General features: G+C 39.0%; 2 protein-coding genes across 2 annotated transcripts; both read left to right on the top strand.

The window, feature by feature from the left end:
• Positions 1 to 2,672: 2,672 nt before the first annotated feature.
• Positions 2,673 to 8,687, top strand: LOC102203159 (immunoglobulin superfamily DCC subclass member 4). Its single transcript, XM_005735727.2, has 13 exons — positions 2,673 to 2,931; positions 3,029 to 3,055; positions 3,153 to 3,279; positions 3,362 to 3,543; positions 3,803 to 3,986; positions 5,532 to 5,635; positions 5,754 to 6,026; positions 6,123 to 6,428; positions 6,505 to 6,606; positions 6,692 to 6,719; positions 7,549 to 7,597; positions 7,698 to 7,763; positions 7,845 to 8,687. Exons 1-13 carry the CDS (start codon positions 2,901 to 2,903, stop codon positions 7,911 to 7,913), a joined length of 1,548 nt encoding a protein of 515 aa, XP_005735784.1. The 5' UTR covers positions 2,673 to 2,900; the 3' UTR covers positions 7,914 to 8,687.
• A 1,875-nt stretch (positions 8,688 to 10,562) lies between these two features.
• On the top strand, positions 10,563 to 19,477 carry syngr2b (synaptogyrin 2b). The gene is made up of 4 exons (XM_005735729.2): positions 10,563 to 10,903; positions 14,874 to 15,111; positions 16,514 to 16,650; positions 17,216 to 19,477. The coding sequence occupies exons 1-4, from the start codon at positions 10,784 to 10,786 to the stop codon at positions 17,474 to 17,476; spliced, it is 756 nt and encodes a 251-aa protein (XP_005735786.1). The 5' UTR covers positions 10,563 to 10,783; the 3' UTR covers positions 17,477 to 19,477.
• The last annotated feature ends 25 nt before the right edge of the window (positions 19,478 to 19,502 follow it).

A 19,502-nucleotide genomic window follows, 5' to 3' on the forward strand; every position in this document is an offset into this window, starting at 1 on the left:
AGCAAAGTAAGTTTTACACCTGAAACACTCCAACTATAACTAAGTGTGATCATCTTATATTTACATAACACTTTAAAGCCTGAAAAATGAAATAATGCAAGAAAATTCTTTTTTTAATGGAGTATTTAGCGAACTTTCTGATGAAGTAAAAAAAAAAAAAATTAAATACTAATTTGCATATAAGAGTTGTAGTTTGTATCATATTTGCTACATGTGGTATTGTTCTGCAGTTTATTCCTTAAAAATGTATCATGCAATTCATTGCAGTGTATTTGGGGGGGGGCAGATAATAGTAACAAATATTTTTATTTATTGTTTTATTCATGAAACACTTTAAAGAAAGAATTTACATGACAACCCAGCAGCTAAATTGATTAAGTAAAAATAAGTAAAAATCTGGAAAGAGAATAACAAAAAAAGACAGAAAACACAAACGATGAAACAGAAAATAATAAAAACAGCTGAAATACAGTAACCTTACAATGAAATACTGAGACATAATCACATTAAAGCAAGTCTGTATGCTTTAAAAAAAAATATATTCAAATGTCACTGAGCTTTACCTCCATAGGTAAGCTGTTACAGTCAAAGCATCTTGGAGTTTGACTTCATTTCTGAAGAGTCAGACGGGTTCGATTCAGCTGTAAAGTGGCTCAATTTTTTTAAATGACCTGAACCGAATGTGCTTTAAAAGGGATCAGCACAGAGTTGAGCTTATTGCTTATTGCTTGGAAACTTTCAAAGTTTATGCTTTTCGGTGGAATATAGATATTCTGGCCTTTCAAAATATTTTAACCACGAACGGGCTCATATCTAAAATATCTGGACTTTGATATGGCTCTTTTGTTGTTGTGTTATTATTTGCATGTGCATTCTTTACATATTTGCTTTTTTAAACTGTTTAACGCTAAGGAAGGATTGTTTGTTAGTTACATCATCCTCTTCATAAATGTTTGTGCCATCTCACCCCAGCTCTGATGCACTCCAGTCTGAACTGACGTCCCAGTCAGGGGGAAATATGGCTGATACTACTGCTACAGATTACGATGTTCAAAATCAGGTATGCAAGCAAAAACTATAATACTACTATTCAGGATCAGTGAAATGTTAGAGTCCAGTCACACTCTTAATGTCCCTTTCTTTCCTATAATTAAGAAATAAGTATATGTAAATTCACTGAAGGATTTCTGTAAAGAACTACTGCATTTGGTACATAAAACAAGGAACACATTTTTCCTCCACTTTCCTTAGTGTGTCAGTTTTCCTGTCCTGAGCACAAATTCTATATTTTTCTCAGGGGGATATTTTTGGAATCTGCTAGGAAATCACACATGCTTGAACAAACTGATAAGAAATAATCAGTGTACAGGACACATAAATATATAGCATAAGCTTTCAGACTCAAACTATGTAAACTACATGAAGATGCCAAACCCACAGACTAGTGAGCTGCACCTTTTGTTCCTAACTGTAACAAAACATTAATTTATTTGTCAGTTCTTAACCTCTACACCATAACCTCCACACTGGCATTTGCCAAAAAAAATGATTGAGGGAATTTAAGCTGTTATAAATGGCTTTTTGACCTAAAATCTGTCAAAAATAGGTGAGTCATACCACTATATATATCGATCACATCAAGTAATTTAGAGCCAGAAAGAGCATTCCTATCAAAAAGCAGCTGCTGCAACCAGACTTTTACAGTATATATCCTTTATTTATCCAGGTAAAAAGTGTCATTGACATTAAAAATGTGTTTTTCAAGAGAGATCTAGCCGAGGAGGCAGCAGAAACTGTAACAAATATAACATCACAGTTCTAAAAAATTACTGGAAGTAAACAAGAAGGACAGGATTGATGACAATATTGGCACAAATATGCAGAGTCATAAAATACTTCAAAAACAAGTCATTTCCTTGTTTTACGTATAAATCCTTCATAAATCCTGTTCACTACAGTCTATTTACTAAAATAAGTGACGATATTAGACGTTAAAAAAAAACAAAAAAAAACACAGAAAGACATTGGAAATCACTTTTTGGCACAACACCAGTGTCCTGCATAACTACTGGTATGTGTGCTTGTGCCCTGATGTTTCATGTGTGGTGCCAGCTAATAACAAAAACAGTTCCTGAGGGTCCTCGCTCTCTGTTGTTCGTGTGTTTGTGTGTTTAGATGTGTGACTGCACAAAGGCACTTATTTTGAACTGTCAGTCATGCAAAACAGTTTTTTCTGGATCCAAGAATTTAAAAAAAAGTGAGCAGAAAAAGTTGCATTTAAGCCAAAATCAGCTCCCTTAGATGTGATTGTAACATATTTCTCTCTCTCTTTCAGATCACTGAGGTCACAGTATGATGCACAAGACTCCTTCACCTCCTAATACAATATTTAATTTTAAATGTTTATATTATGTTCATATTTAATGTTCTTGGGTTACTGAACTTTCTACATGGCACTGTTGGAACATTCAGTTATAGACAAGTGCGAAATTGCATTGCCTACCTCCTGTATACTGTTATTTTGATGCAAATAAATTTTTAATGATTAGATTACTTTTTGTTTCTGGTGTTTTTGCTTTTTTTTTTTTAAATTAAAATAATGCAAAAACACATCACAACACTTACTTTCAGTTTTACTTTACACTGTGTTTCACGTGATATTCATAGCAAACAACACCAGTTAATTAGCTGATATGACAGAGGCACGGAGCAGGGAGGTCCAGAGTAACACTATCAGTTATTTGCACATGTTTCTAAGAGGGTGTGTGCGTACTTATCCACATGCATTGCCTAAACACACAGTTTAAAACTGACAACTGTCACACTTGTGTCTGACAGCAGCTCCCTGTAATAATTTTCAAGGACTAATGTTGTATTAAAGTCTGTTGTTTTTCCAGAAGATGCTTACTTCCTTCTTTGTGGTCATTCTGGGTAAGCAACACAAAGGGAACCACAGTAAACTTAATATTTCGCAATGTTAAAATCTTCCAATCTCTTTAGTTTCTTTCTCGTTTTTTCATCCCTGCAGGGTTGTGCTGCTGCTTTAAGGAAAGCAGTAAGTGAGCGTTACTGTTTGTATGTGTGTATTTTAATTGTGTTGTTGTTGATTCTTTTTGTGATATTTTCATTGTCTTTCCTTCTATTCTTTATAGGTCAGTTTTTTCTGGGGCATCCACAACTGTATGGCCCCAATGAGGCTTTGGTGAAAACGTATGTAGAGTTTCAATGTGAAGTGCCGAACCACCCGATAAATCACGAAATCCTGCTGCAGATATTTAAGTGGGTACATTCAATTTAACCACTGTGGTGAGACACGTTACATTAAATGATGAAATTTTTCTAATTACTACCCTTTTTACAGGGAGGATGACCCCAACAAGGCATTGGGTGAATACACTTCACTGGAAGGGGAGGCCGCAAACATTCCCATGGTTATCAAAAAGCGTTATGACGGCTATCTGAAGTGTGTGGCTAGCGTACAAAACCGCTCCATCTCTCATATTAATTCCACATCCAGCAACCTACACTATTTAAAGGTTATCGGTGAGTCCCTTTATTTATATGCATATAAACAGTTGCTGACTATCACTCTGGGTTGTCTTTATTATCTTTTAATTATTTTTTTAATAAAACTGTTTCATTGTGTTTCACCAGTCCTTTGGATATATAAAAAAAACATAACTGCTTTTGTTTTTGAAGTTGGGGGCTGAAGTTTGGGGAAACAGTAGTCAGTATCAATAAGCATTACTGTTGTTCAGAAAGTGCACCATGATCTCAGCCTGTTCTTGTGTCTGTCCTGCAGAGCCGGTGAAAGGTGCACAGATCATCAATTCTGGTCCAGATGACTTCTTTGAGGGAGAAACACTTCAGCTAATCTGTCAACTTAGCGCTGGAAATTATATCTCCTACAAATGGCTGCACAGTGATCAGCTTGTATCGCCGTCTTCCCTCCGTCGTATTTATGACAACCAGCTCACGATCTACAGGTTAGTGACAATCAAATGAAGCAATCCAGCAGGTGCATGTTACTAATAATCAACAGTCCACTTACATTTGAGCTTCTGACAGCGTAGGATTATCTAAAAAAAACACGTGCCCCAAATCAAACGCACTTGATTACCTGATCATCACCAAGTGCAACCAAGTTTAAGTTTAGTGAAATACAAACACAGCCAACAGCTCATACTCACTGTCAAGCATGATGGAGAGCTGATGATTTGGGCTGGTTTTGCAACAACAGATGTTTTCAGTCATTGAGTTGTTCATGAACACCTCTAAGTATTGCACAGTCAAATGTGAGGCCATCTGTCCAACAGCTAAAGCTTTGCCCAAACTGGGTCATGTAATGATTCCAAGCATACATACAAATCTACAACAGAATGACTGAAAAAGAAAAGAATCAAGGTGCTGCGAATGGACAAAGTCCACACCTCTGATTTAAATGTTGTGGCAGGACTTTAAAAGGGCTGTGCGTAAATGAATACTACTAAAACTCAATTAAATCAAGTAGTATTTTAAAGAAGAATGGGCTAAAATGTCTGATGTTTTACGGTGGCCCTGACAGGCCTGCAACTTAAGAAAACACCAGTAATAAGAAAAACGCTGCAAAAGCACACAAAACACAACCAAAATAGGAAAAACAACAACGGAAACAGGAAAAAAGAAAATAGAAATAGGAAAAAACTGATTTCCAAAAGCACAAGGGAAGTGTTTCTGGGGAGACAATAACCCGACGGACATGTTGCAGGAACCCAAAACATGGTAGGTGTGTTTTATCATGATTCATATAATACTGATGATGGATTTTTAGGCTAATAGTTAGGCTAACACACTTACCTCTCATCTTTTCTTTCCTCACAAAACCGATAGATCCTCCACTTCTCCACAAGTGTCTCCCAGCGCAATTCTTAGCATATTTTGGTTCCTGCAACTGGTCCGTCGGTTTATTGTCTCCCCAGAAACACTTCCCTTGTGCTTTTGGAAATCTGTTTTTTCCTATTTATGTTTTCTTTTTTCCTATCTCCGTTGTGTTTTGTGTGCTTTTGCAGCGTTTTTCTTGTTGCTGGTGTTTTCTTAAGTTGCAGTCCGTTTGGCCTCTCAGGGCCACCATAGATGTTGCTGTTTGTCAGTTTAAACAAGAGAAAACATTCCATAACCATTAAGAATAATCATTTAAGACTGATTAAGAAATCATCAGCTAATTTATAAAACAGTCATTCAGACCAAATGTTTTGACAGATACAAGGTTTTTAATTTACCAGGTAGGCCCACCCCAAAGCATACCTGATATTCTTCTTTTGACTCTAACAGAAACTAACAGGGACCTGAAACTAGTGTGATTAGACCATAAACTTATCAGAAAATGATTTAAGAGTCAATCTCTCATAGACTCTAGAACTCCTCTAGACTTCTTTTACGTAACTGGAGGAGTCGCCCCCTGCTGGCCATATATTGACACCTATTTTTCCTGTACAGTCTATGGAAACAATAAATTCAAATATTACAGGAATAGTTTTCTTTGTCACCCTCAGAACAAATCCTCAAGACAGTGGCTCCTACAAGTGTGTGGCTACCAACGTCTTCAACAAAACAGTCTTCACCTCCAACAGCTCTGAAATTGAAATCACAGTCAAAGGTTAGCACTCATTTTGTGGGGGAAAATCCTCCTGGTCATGTTTTCGTAAATTCATCATGGTTTGTTTTTTTGACAGCAGATCAACAAAATAACATCACTCTTCTTACTCTTCTTTCAGAGTTTGTGTCAGCCCCTGACATCTCCTTCACTGTGTTAAAGGAAGAGCCACAAAATTATTTTGCGATAGTTGTCTGTAACTCAACACGAGGAGATCTGCCTATCACCTACTCGCTGTACCGTGGGAAAGAACAGGTCAACAACATGACAGTGGAAAAGAGACATTCCGAATTTAAGCTTCCTTTGGTCATGGACCGCCACTTAGGCTTTCTCAGATGCCATGCGAGCAACGGAGAACAGACCACATACAGTCAGTGGTTGCCCTTGCATGTTGGTATGTTTTTAAAACTGTTAACAAATTACTGAGATAAGCATGTGTTTTTACAGTTAACATCTATTTGTCTTGACATCCCTTTCTGGCATCCAACAGTCCCTGTTAGTGGACCTGTGACAATGCATTATGACTACGACACTGGAGAAAACTACGCTGTAACTGGCCTGAGGTTCTACTGCAAAGCGGAGAAGGGATCACATCCACACTATCAGTGGTTCCACGACAAAACCCTCCTACAGGATCGAGGAACCTACTACTATGTGGTGGACCAGATGCCACAACGATCGATACTCCTGCTATCTGTGGGGAGGGAAAGCGCCGGGACGTACTACTGTGAAGTATCAGACAGCTTCGACAACAGCACCGCCATAAGCAGCAAGAGGCGATATTTGGATAAAGAAGGTACAGTTGATTTGAGTCAAACATACAGATACCTGGTGACAGCTTAAATCATCTCTTCATCTTCCTCCCCCTCTAGTGCTGAACCGCATTCCTGACTTTGTAGTGGGAGTTGTATTTGCAAGTTTTGCCTTTTTGATTTTCCTGATGTCTGCTTGTTGCTGGATTGGAGTGATTTTCAGTGAGTACAGATGCTTTTTCTTTCATCTCGTTTTGCAGCCTTTGCATTTGCTGCTGAGAAATAACATTATTCACTTTCGTTTCAGGGAAGAGGCAGTATGGAGAAAAGTCTCTGTGAGTTCTTTGTTTAATTCTGAAAATGCTGAAAAGTATAGTAACTATAATGTCAATGCTTCCTATGTGAAGGGAACTGGGCTACTTCCTCCAGAGTCAGGTTTTTCTTTGTTTTTATTGGGGTGGTATCCACCATAGGCCACTGAAAGAAACAATGGTGGACTATAAGTAACAAAGTAAAGTGGCCCTGCTTCCTGTTTTCCTTTTGCAGCACAGCGGCTTTTCAAAGAACAGCAACAATGAATGTAATGTTCAAGCCTAGATTCTAATTTGTTTGTGGTTAAATATTAAAGCTATCAAGGGAAAAACTCTACTGTATATTAGATGCTACACCCTTCTTGTCTACAGTCAAGACTCACCATCACAGGGTTACCAGAGAGCTATGAGTACATTTGTGATCCTGTCTTTAATGACATGTAAGATTTGGGGAGCTAAGATTGAACATGGGGTACTGTGGTTTGGAAATTTGGAAAAATTGGGGTTTTTTTATGATAATGGAACTGAAACAAGTGATCAATGTGTCTTATAAAAAATGTCACATGAAATGCTACTTACTTATTTTTGACTTCACTAAAATGGGTCAGCTTTCAACAACCTAACAGCAGTTTAAGATATAAATAACGAATGAAATAAAATGAATAACATGGAAGTCTGTGGGGATTGAATCACTTTGGGGTATTAAAGTAACTGTAGTTGTTTTGAATTTGACTACTTTTTTCACACCCCTTTCTCTCCTTCCCTTGTATGGGACTATAAAAATGTCTGTGCTTGCACACTTAATCATTCTTAAGACAGCTGTAGCCTACATGTGCATTTTGTCTCTTTGCAGGTGGAGCTTGGAGATGCAGAGAAGCAAAGCCGTATATGAGGACGAGCTGGTAAGTGGCGATTTCTTTAGTGCATTCAATGACATACTGATTGTATTGTACCACTTTACTCCCAGCACAGTAAGCACCACTCAATAATGTCTTCTTATAGGACTTTTCAGTCCACAGTGATGATTCTGATCTGCTGAAAGCAGCGAGAGAGGATGAATTCGATCAGGTGAGGCCAGATACGTTTCTTTTGTTACCCAGTTAGAGATAAACAAGCCGTTGAAGTATTTTGTTTGTTTTCTCCCCTCAGGCATCTGAATCCTCTGAAGATGAATGGCCCCAGATTCAGAAGAAGACTTTGAAGGATGAACCAGTTTAAAGAACTACGTGGATGTTTGCTCTCTAAACGTGAACTGTTGTAGTGAAATAAACATTTTGTCAGTGCTGCAGCGTCCTTACAGCATGAGCACTTTTACCAGTTATCTGTAAAACATTGTGAAGGACAAGTTAAGTCAGAGGTGCCAAGTTTAATACTGATGAGGATGAGGGAAACAAAATTAAGAAAGAAAGAACTCTCTTTAACCAGTGGAATCATTTTTGACCCCGGTTGTATATTTATATGTGCCTGTGTGATAATTTTTGATTGCAAAATTATTTTCTAACACGAGTTTGTCAGTTTACTTGTTCCACGGCTTTTCTTTGTGCTTTACAGGAATTGGGCGATTTGTATGCACGGATTAAGGAAAGTTATGTGGGGTAATTAATGTGTTTGTTTGGTTTGTTTATTTTTATCATGATTTTCACTCGTAACCTCTACATTGTAATGTTTTGCAGTGAAAACTGGCTAACAAACCAGGATATAGCAAGCTCCGAGTGTTGCAAAAAATATTAAATATTACACATTTAAAAACAACAAATTTGTTCAGACTGTGTCTGAAATAGAAGAAAGGATGAAAACACAGCTGGGCTATGATGATTTTATTGTAATTATTTGTTGGTCAAACTATTACAAAGTTATCAGTTCATCTATATTTTGGTGTGAAAAATGATGATAGCATATAATTTAGCATAGAAATTTTATTTTATTTTTTTTGGGCGGGCGTGGGGGGGTGTGGAATGGTAAAACGTTTAATACAAGAATTCTCTAAATAAATCATCTTTCGTTTGTACATTCGTGTTTGTCTTAACTCATTTCTGGATAAAGACTTTTGAAACACATAATTGACTACATTATAAAATTTATGAATTTTAGTCATACATGAATGAGCTTATGGCCACTATAGTCAGTAAAACCACTTGGTTACTTGACAAATAATCAATTTGTTTCTAAAATGTTTTTTAGAAACTTTGCACACTTTCTGTTCTGCACAATGTTGCCGCCATTTGTGTAAGCTTGTATCTACCACTGGAAAAAAAATACTTTTTTTTTGCCACCTATACGTCGTCTATGAGTAAAAATCTGGGGTTATTATCTACTTTTAAAAATTCAAATATCTAAAATGTATTTTTCTAAATTAGATAATAACTTAAATTTTGTGTCATTGCTGTGAAATTTTCAGATAATAACACGAGATTTTGACCTATAGTTGGCTTTCTTTTGTGTCTGAAATAAGCTTCTTTATTCTTAGCCTCACCACACCTGGAATAAAAATGCACTACATTAAAATAAAACAAAACATACATTTAACATTGAATACATATTTGATACATTGGGGTGGCTGTAACTCAGGAGCTAGAGCAGGTCACCTATCAATCTGAAGGTTGGTTGTCTGCTCCATTCTGCTCTGCTGCATCTATCGGAGTGTGAATGCTAGATGAAAAGCACAGAAAAAAGTGCTTGTGTGAATCGGTGAATGAGGTAAATTGTATAAGAGCACTTTGAGTGCTCAGTTATATATAAGAACCAGTGCATTACCTGCAGTTTTCAAACTCTGCCGAACCATTCAGTAGGTGTAATTGGTCCAGTTCTAGAAATTCTGGTAAGTAATGGCTCTCAGAAAATGAAGATTTCTGCAGGGAACCTCTGTAGAGCTTTAACAGGTAAACAGGGTCATTCCTGAATTATGCTTCAGTGGGAAATCTACATGACCCCTACACCATTACCTCCATGGCAGTATTTGCCAAAAAATGACTGAGGGAATTTAAGCTTTTAAAAATGGCTTTTTGACCTAAAATCTGTCAAAAATAGGTGAGTCATATCACTAAATATCGATCACATCAAGTAATTTAGAGCCAGAAAGAGCATTCCTATCAAAAAGCAGCTGCTGCAACCATACTTTTATATATTCTTTATATATCTGGGTAAAAAGTGTCAGTGACATTAAAAATGTGTTTTTCAAGAGAGATCTAGCCAAGGGGGCAGCAGAAACTGTAACAAATATAACATCACAGTTCTAAAAACTTACTGGAAGTAACCAAAAATGACTGGACTGATGACAATATTGGCACAAATATGCAGAATTAAAAAATACTTCAAAACAAGTTATTTCTTTATTTTATGTATAACCCCTTCATAAATCATGTTCACTACAGTCTATCTACTAATATAAGTAACCAACCAATTTCTGAGCCACACAAGTTTGAAGGCATTTTTGACGCTCAAAATGTGGTTTTAGTGTTGGTGTGTTAGGTTCTTGTTAGGTTTAGGCTAAAGGTTAGACATTCATATTTGATGGTTAGGTTTAGGGAACGCATTGTGTCAATTAGATTTCCTCACTTAGATATAAAATGCAAGTGTGTGTGTGTGTGTGCGTGTGTGTGTGTGCGCGCGCGCGCGCGTGTGTGTTTGTGTGTTTGTTTTTCAGAGGCAAACTTATTTGTCCCACTAGCGTTTCCATATCTCATCAGTTCTGATAGTTTGTCTGCGTTTTTGAGTCCTTATGTTGACGTTGTATTATTATCATTTTTGTTATGATCGTATTATCGCGATGGTTGTTGTTCTCTCGCTGAAGACTCCAGTGAAAAAATTGCCGAAAACGCGCAGTAAGCGTCGGTAATCCTGAGCGGACCAATCACAGTAGCTGATAGTTACTTCGCCACCAAGTTTTGTTACGACGTATTTCCCGCTGAAGAGTAACTTGGCGACAGTTTTCTGTGTAGCTCCGCCCCTTCTGCGCACAGCGGCTACCTCAGGTGTCTCCGAGCTGGTCCCACTTGAGTGCAGGAGGCGGCGGTAGCTGGTAGTTTTAGTCGACTGTGACCGGAGCGTTGCTTTCCCCTTAGGTCTACTCGCACCGGAGGATCGGCTGAATGGCAGACATGGAGGAGACGGGCGGTGTAAGTGCGTACGGAGCTGCGCTCGCAGGAGGAGGTTTCGACTTTTACAAGTTTATCCGCCAGCCTCAGACCATCGTGCGCTTTCTCAGCTGGGTGAGTGCTGTTTGTGTTTGAAACTAAAGGTCCAGCGGGGTATGTGAGCAAGTCCGCGCACAGAGGTGAAGAGATGAGATACGTTGGTAATGCCGCGGGACAGCGGGCAGCTTTTTGCGCTTCCTCCGGCGGGCGTCGTATTTACAGCAAGACTCTCCGTGACAGCGCCGCAGGTCACCCCCGCTGCTGCTGACTGAAAACTGCACTTCCGGGAAAACACTACCTGCCAGATATCGGCATTAATAATTAACTCCTTATAATCCACAAGATTACATTCTCATAATTTCACTTCACACAGCGGATGGAAATCGATGTTTTTAAAAGTCTTTATTATTCGAGGCTGAAGCGTCAGAGTAGGTGGTGTTTACATTAAAAAGGGGAAATCGTGCTGAGAGAAAGTTCTCGGAACTTTTACAGCCCTAATCACCTGTTGCTGGGTAAATCTTAAGGCACGCAGAATTTGGGATGTGCAAAGTCCTAAATGAATCTCAATGAGACCGTTGATATAGTGAAAAACATACTGTTGTGCAACCCTGAGTGACTGAGCAGACACCGAAGGATTGTTTTCTGTCCTTGAACACTTCCTAGTTGAAATCGAGCTACGACATCTCCACAGAATGTACTAGGCTTGACTGTCGTGTGCTTTGTAAATGAAGATTAATATTCTCCCGTGCAGGACAGGCCCGGGCAAAGACGAGCGCACACATTAATCTGCAGAGTGAACAGTTTTTAGTGTGGCAGATGAGGACAGACTGTGCCCTTGGTTGTAGCTGTAGCTGTTGTATATGTGTGTCAGTGGTAAACAGGGGCTAACAGGCAGGTAAGGTGACACCCGCTACTCTGTTATGCTTGTTGAATGTCTGCTACTGATCTCCCCCTGTGACTCGCACACATATGCAGTGCAGCTGTGCTCATCTCAGATTCTTCCAGGCTGGATCACTGTGTATCTCTGGTGATTTTAATCTTAGAAAATGACACCTGCATGTATGATTGCACAAAAGAGGAGCACACCTGGTCCTGGGACCAGTGTTATCATAGTTTTTATTTAACTTTTTTTTCCCATTTTCCATTCCATTAACGCTGGCATTTATTGCAATATTGTGTGTAACGAATGAATTGTGTACCAGTGAATGGAATATGTTGCCCGGCTGTTGTAACTAGGCAAATAATTTTTTTTTAATACAAAAACTTTTGCAATATCATTCAACACAGTTTAACCTTTATTGGAATACCGCATTACCACATAGTGTGCTCCAAAACATGGGAAAAGGAGAAGTGCGAACCGCCTCCAGTTCCTCAGAACTTTCCAACAACATGATTGTGGGATTTATCTTCCTATTTTGTACCAGTTTTCTTAGTAAATATGACTCTCCTTACATTCAGTCATCTTACTGCTTTTCGTAGCTTCTCCAGGGCAAACTTCCTGCATGCCTTCCTGAGTTTGCACTTATAATTCCATATGATTGAGAAACCTTTCTAAGTATGAACAGCAACTGTTGTTTAAATAACAGTTTTGACCAATCTGACCACAAACTTAAGACATTTCCTGTATAAAGGGTATGTCCAGTTGTTTCTTTTCCACAGAGTCTTTTTATATTTTTGTTATTTTGATCACTTGTATTGTTACATATTTTTACACACCTGTTTGTTTTGGGTTTTTTGTTTGTTTGTTTGCTTTTTGGGTGGAAGGGCTATAACAGCCTTACCTGAAACAAAAAAGGGCATACACTCGCTCCTGGCCATTAAAAGTAGCTACACCTTCCCTGAAACAGTATATTTGCAGTATATTTATGTAACTAAATGCGTGTCATTTAGGTTTAATGCAAAAACAAGTCATCCAAACAAATCTTATTTGCGTTGCTTATTGACTGAAAGTTCAAATCAACATGTGACACTTGTGCGTCAGTTCGACATTTGTTATTCATTGCACAAACACTTTCTGTTCTTTTAAAAATGTACAAAAATTTCCATCTACTCCTCTGAAAGTCCCTGTCTTACTTTTGTTCCATTTTAGGGAACCCCCCTCCCCGCTTTTCACTTCTCCAATGTCTCTGTCTGCAGCTCATTTTCTGTATCGTTGGTTTCATCCCACCAGCAGGACTTTGGCCTTCTTTCCCTTCCCACCAGTTAAACAGTCTCTCTCTGTCCTCCTCCCAGATCTCATTATAAGCAATGTTAGGGAGCTGGTGGCATCTCAGGAATCACATGGCAGGCAGCTGCACTCAGAAGTAGGTCACATGGTTAGGTGGGTAACCAGAGCACAGGGAAGCCAACCACGGGACAGCCTGTCAGAGGGAATAAACACTCCACATACTAACATGAAGGAAAAGTCCATATTTCAGGGGTTGATAGTAAGAAAAGATGTTATGTTATAATTATGTAGCTTGTCCATTTTCCACAAAAATCACCCGCTTTTGTGACTTTGTTGTTGCTAAACAGTTTCATTTCATTTTGATAGATGTGGTGTGAAGACAAGACAAACCTGGGGGTGTTTGCTAACTTTCTCACATGAGTTCTAAAACAAGCCTCTTTTTGATCCTACTTCCAGCTGTTGCATACAAAAACACATTATTGAAGAATTGGCTGCTTAAAAAGTATTTTACATGTTGCCTTCATGCTACAGCACATTACGTATTTTCTAGGAACTTTCATTTTTCATAAAGTTAGAACAACGGCTGTCTGGAAGGAGCTGAAAAGGTCATGTAATGCCTGCAAAGAGTTAAACACCTTCACACGTTTGAAGGTCTGAAAAACAAATAACACTTGAAAGCACAAAGTTCTTTACTTGCCCAACAGGTTTAATTTTTGATCTGCACGCCAACGTTCTGTAAGCTACACTGAACTCACAGATCCAAAGACAGGTGAAGATCTTTTCCTGGTTTTATGTTTATTAACAACAGCATATCTAAAATGCAGATTGTTGTTTTCCATCCATTTTGCCAATTTTGGTGACCTTCACTCTAAATATCCAACCTCTGCTTGATGCAGAGACACAGACACACAGTGATACAGCACTTCTTTAGTACTGACACTGGTGTCGTTGGGTTCTTGGCAATACAAAGTGTCCAGTGTAAAATTCATAAACTTTATTCCTAACTATAAGTAAACATCAGACATGGCATAAAAAATGACTGAAACAAAATGTAACAAGTAAATAAATACATAAATGTAACTATTCATCAGTTACTTAAATAATGCATAGTGCAACCAAGAAAAAATATTTGTATTTTTTTGTCATTGTAGTTTGGTATGAGAGTCATTTCTGCGTTTTCCTGTCGTTTAAAGTCATGCTGGTTTCTCTCCTCTGGTCTGTTTCACCGTGTGCATGATTGGAGACAACTCAGACAAGTAAAGGATGATAATGTTACTGTAACTGACAATAACCCTGACAAATGTTAAAGAGAGAGCGAGCAAGAAGCTGACAGCGACAGAGCTGCCGCTGCATTTTTATCAGGTTTTCTGGGTGTTTTTTTTTTTTCTTCTATTTTAAACCACGAAGAAAAAAGTAGAACTTGTTGGTTTAACAAACCTAAAGTATCTCCAAACTGCTCACACAGTATCTTCGTCTAGCCTATTGTAGCTCTCCAGGGCACAGTTGTACATGCCGAACATCACATTGGATGAATTTTATTTTTAAACAACAATATTATAATGGTGGATTTGCGGCACATGTTACACATGATAGAAAAATATCTGTTTTTGTTGACTCTTAGCTTATTGAATTCGCTATGAGCGTCACAAGTTTATATGTACATTAAGTCAAACAAGATCAGCTTAAGACTGGACACCTCTGCCAGGGCTGAGATATCCCTGCACATCATTCATAAATTGAGTCCAGGAGGATGTCTGGACCCTGATTAGTTTGAGATATTTTGAGCGATGCAAACATCAGCTTTTACCAACAATTCCGCGTTTATTTACTCTTCATTCGTTTTCATTAATGCCCGCCTTCTTTTCTCTTTTTCTGTAGATTTTTGCCATGGTGGTGTTTGCCTGTATCACGGGAGAGGGCTACGTTAACACCCCCTACGAAGCTGAAGCCAAATGCATCTTCAATCACAACGACTCGGCGTGTCATTATGCAGTCGGTATCGGGGTGATTGCTTTCCTGGCATGTGTGGCCTTCCTCGTGTTGGACGTTTACCTGCCTTTTATGAGCAACGCAGAGGAGAGGAGGTTTGCTGTCGTTGCTGACCTGGGATTCTCTGGTGAGCATGAACGTTTATTTTTATAAAGATTGCACAAGGAAGAAGAGACTGACAGAAAAACCTGAGGCAATGACAGGCAAAATAGTTGGTGGTGATGCAAAGTGGGTGGGTGTGTTTGCAGAAGCGTGTTTACAGCCTGGTGCAAACATAGTTTCAGCCTCTATATGTAATTTATCTATTCGTAGCAGCTGTAAAGAGGGCGAAAGCATTTTTAGAACTCACTCATTTGGATTCTGTGAAGAGTTAAAGTTGGGGCATGGATGCTTTGATTGACAGGTGATAGGTGATTGCTATCTCCTGGGCCTCACCTCTGCTAATTAGAGTCACCGAATTGTACCCTCGACTCTGTTTGTGCTGTTGTTTCCCTTTGGAGCATCTGTCCTTGGGAATATGAATTACCCACTCCTGACATAGAGGGAAGGGTCACTACATGTTAATACAAAGTACCTCTTAGTGATCACCTTTAATCCTATAATGCAAGGGTGTCAAACATAAAGGCCCAGTGACCAGAATGGGCCCAATAAAGACTCAGGTCTGGTCCACTGGATGGCTTTGGACAATGTGCAATGTGGAAGGCATAGATTTTTGCATTTTAACTGTGTTTTCATAAGTTTTAGATTTATTTATTTTTTCTACGGATAAAGAGCTCTCCCATTGCCATTCATACTACACCAAATTAAGATAAACAATAAAATAACAGAACATTTCCCGATTTTGAGGTCAGAAATATGTGTTTCTTCTTTCATTCATTTCAGTGATCTAGATAAACTCAAACGTATTGTTGAAATGGCGCTTCTTTCTTCTTTAAACTTGGTTCTCTGAATCATTCGCGTCCTGATGGGAGTGCTCTCTTTCAAGATGATACTCGCATCCACTTGGCATGAGCTAAATGGCTACAGCCTTTGCAGTCATCACATCATAAACTAATTGAGCATCTTATGGAGATTATAGATTGAAGTGTTTTCACCACCATCGTCAAAAACGCAAGAAAGCGAGTGATTCATGCATTCAAGCTGTTCCTAAAGCCTGCACTTGTTCATGTCGAAAGCCTCTGAGTGTTGGTGTAATCTGGGACAGGCTGCTGACTGTTTCCCTGACATAACGCAGTATTCATCATTGCAACATTAGACGTGGAATGAGCTGCAGGGTGGAGGAGGAGTATGACCTCACATATTCAGATGAAAATAAACAGACATCGGCTTTCCACAGTCAGCCATTCTTCAGGAAAACAAAAGAGTGTTAGTTTGGAAAAACGGCGCGTTTTCGTGCGAGCAGACGGAGACGGGGGAATCCTTTTGTTTATCTTTTCATATCTGTATTTTCAGCTGAACGCTTCTGTTCCTCCATCCAGTGAGGAAAAGGTGATCATTTGTGCGTCTGTTTCTCTGGATGTTTGTTTTAGGAGTGTGGACCTTCCTGTGGTTTGTGTGTTTCTGCCTGTTGGCCAGTCAGTGGAGTAAAACTCCCGATGACCACTCAATCCCCAAAGACGCCGCACGTGCCACCATCGCTTTCTCGTTCTTCTCTATCGCCACCTGGGTGAGTGGGATTGCGGCTTTGATTTAGTCACTTTATCATTCAGTAAAATTTAGTTTTGAAAGTATTTTGTAGATATTTTGATTGTGTACTTGATGTTGTACTTTTTTCTGATTTAAAAGAGTGCTTTAACATTTTAGAAAATGTACTGATTCCCTTAGATGTGTTTGTTAACCCCAGTCTTGTAGCTTTTCATTAAGATTAAGATAACAGTGTATCTATGACGGAGGATAAGGAAAAGCCTAATAAGTCCACTCTAAAGAGCTGCTTACATCTTGGTGCCAGATACCACAGAGCCCCTTCAAATTGTATTTCTAGCCTATTCCTCAGCAGGTCAGAGCTGCTTCTGGCAGAAAACAGGGGTTTAACACTTTAGGCAGGAATGCTCAGTGTTTTTGGCTCATCAGTGCATAATGAGTGTCTCCCATTAATTTTTTAATCTTGTGTAAAATTTGCATTATTTCTGTTATTGCTGAAAAAATGCTCATCGGCCTCTCGTGTGATTAATTACTTGCACATTTTTCACAGAAGCTTGAATGACTTCATCATTTTTATTCTCATCATGCAGGGAATCCTAACATACTTCGCCCTGGGTCGTTTCCGCCATGGTGTAAAGGATGTTGCCATCCCTACCTACACGGAGACGGTGCCGGATATTGCCACCCCTTATCCTCCAACCTATGCCCCCACCTCCTACAATCCCACCACTTACACCCCCACCACTTATACAGCCTATCCCAGCAATTTGCCTGACATCCAACAGCAGCCTCCTCTCGCCCAAAACCTCCCGCCCAAGGTAGATGCCGGCTACCAGCCGCCCAGCTACTGAGACAGAGGGGAGGTCACATGGGCCAGGTGGTGTTCGTCTGTCGGTGGACTGACTGCAGTTGCACTGCACACCCGCAGAGCTATATCATATTGATGTGGTTTCACGCTGATTTAACGATGTCAGATTTGAGAGCCTGAGCAGTGCAACTCCATGTTAGAGAAGAGGAACACTGCTGTTTACGTCGGTGGGTCTGTGATTAGGTCTTAAGACATCAGGCTGACTGCTGAGATTAGTGCTGATGATTGGGTAATCTGACCTTTGACCCCTGTGCAAAGATGCAACTTTTACCTCAAATGAGCAGATCCTGGAGGTAGAAGAGGGTCACATAATGTGACATTATGAAGAGTGCTTATGACAGCCACAAGTGGAAGAGGCCAGCATTTAATGTGTTGCTCATGAATCTGTTGGAACTTGAGGATATGCATTTATACAAACAATTCACAAGTAAAACTGCCATTTTCATGGTTGTATGTGCCTGATTATATTTTCTTATTTGGTCATACGTTTTGTTTTGTTTTGTTTGTTCAATTTATTAAGCCTGTGGAGATGCAACTAGTTTACGAGGTATTAAATTAATTTGCAAATGCGAGTTGACTGTTAGTGTGAAAAACTACTGTAAAGCCAAATTCTGACAGAATTGTATTTTGTGAAACTTGGGAGTCTACATACAACCATAAAATTATCTATCCATAAATGTATTCTTTTCCATGTTTACTAACTGTGAGGACCCTGAATTTAATCAAGTCTGACTGAGGCAAATACAGCAGATTTGTGTTTGTAAAAAAAATTGGTTAAATGTTTCCAGCCTGCAGCAGCGTTCATTGGACTTTGATCCCACCTTTAAGATAGAGAGGAGGGAGGAGACTCTACACAACTATGCATTCATTGAACAGATTTACCATATCCTAATACAGACGAGTAATTTATTAACTGCCATTAACAATGCTTTCTTGCTAGCCTGTGAACAGATCAGCCTCACACTTCCTCCAAGGTCTCAGTGACATTTTGTTTCCTCAACACTGATTATTATCTGCTTCTAGTGTTCACTGTGGGAGAGGAAATATACCCTGTGTGTTAGTATAGTTACAGAATAAGTGCTTAATTTGCAACATGTGCATCCACCACATACACTTAGAAAATCTGGGGTTATGCAGTGTTGCTTTGTGCCCAACAGTTAAATGTTTGCTGGTTTTTAATCTCAGCTGTTGTCGATCTGATTACACGCAAAACTTGGCCTGGCATCAGTTTTGGCGTGGGTGTGCAAACTCTGAATTGTCAGTTGGATGGGCTCATACTCACTAAACATTTTTCTTATGCTTCTGCTTTTATATCCGTGGATGGGGAATAAGGTTTGTTCCTTTAAAGATGTGCATAAATTACTGAAGCCAACTGTATGAAAACATTGCTTATTTATCATTTGTGCATCAAAGGGAGAAATTTGAATGACATATGTAAGATGGTGAATGATAGTAAATTGTGCCATGATTAAATCTTGAAGTTATTTTAAGGTTAAGCAGCTGTGCATCACAGCTGCCCTCACTGCTGTGCGTGAGTGATTTTTGTTAATTTCCATACTGTTGAAAGTTCTGAAATCAAAATTGGCAACCTGTAGTTGTCAGTGAAAGGAGCTTGAAATGATTCAACTATATTTTTTTCTTTAACATTATTTCCTGTTTGCAGCTTCAAAAGTAAGCCATATCTGCCTCAGTGACAAAAATGTAAAGTGATTATTTGCTGCACGTATCAAGTACAAAGTATCCTGCATTTGTGCTTTTGCTTAAATGTTAATCATAACTGGGTTAATGCACATAGCCTCATGTTTTAGATGCGAGACTGGTTTGATTTGCATGGTCTGCAAGTTTTATAAACACTGATCAAATTGTGCTTGGTTCATTGGTTTTTCTATCATTTCCTGTTTTGTTTTTGATCAAGTTCAGTTTCTTTTGCCTTCGTGCCAATGTCACAGATGCACAACTGTTGAATAAAGTCATAGGTTCAGGCGTCTTGTGCATGCTGCGTCATTCAT

This window comes from Pundamilia nyererei, unplaced genomic scaffold (genome assembly GCF_000239375.1).
Source record: "Pundamilia nyererei isolate P.nyererei 1_Seehausen unplaced genomic scaffold, PunNye1.0 scaffold00065, whole genome shotgun sequence".
Classification (NCBI taxonomy): domain Eukaryota; kingdom Metazoa; phylum Chordata; class Actinopteri; order Cichliformes; family Cichlidae; genus Pundamilia; species Pundamilia nyererei.

Coding starts and splice junctions, on each gene's coding strand:
- syngr2b (XM_005735729.2), top strand. CDS start 10,784: ATGGCAGACATGGAGGAGACGGGCGGTGTAAGTGCGTACGGAGCTGCG. Junction 10,904..14,873: donor TCGTGCGCTTTCTCAGCTGG/GTGAGTGCTGTT, acceptor CTTTTTCTGTAG/ATTTTTGCCATGGTGGTGTT. Junction 16,651..17,215: donor TCTTCTCTATCGCCACCTGG/GTGAGTGGGATT, acceptor CTCATCATGCAG/GGAATCCTAACATACTTCGC.
- LOC102203159 (XM_005735727.2), top strand. CDS start 2,901: ATGCTTACTTCCTTCTTTGTGGTCATTCTGG. Junction 6,429..6,504: donor GCGATATTTGGATAAAGAAG/GTACAGTTGATT, acceptor CTCCCCCTCTAG/TGCTGAACCGCATTCCTGAC. Junction 7,598..7,697: donor CCGTATATGAGGACGAGCTG/GTAAGTGGCGAT, acceptor GTCTTCTTATAG/GACTTTTCAGTCCACAGTGA.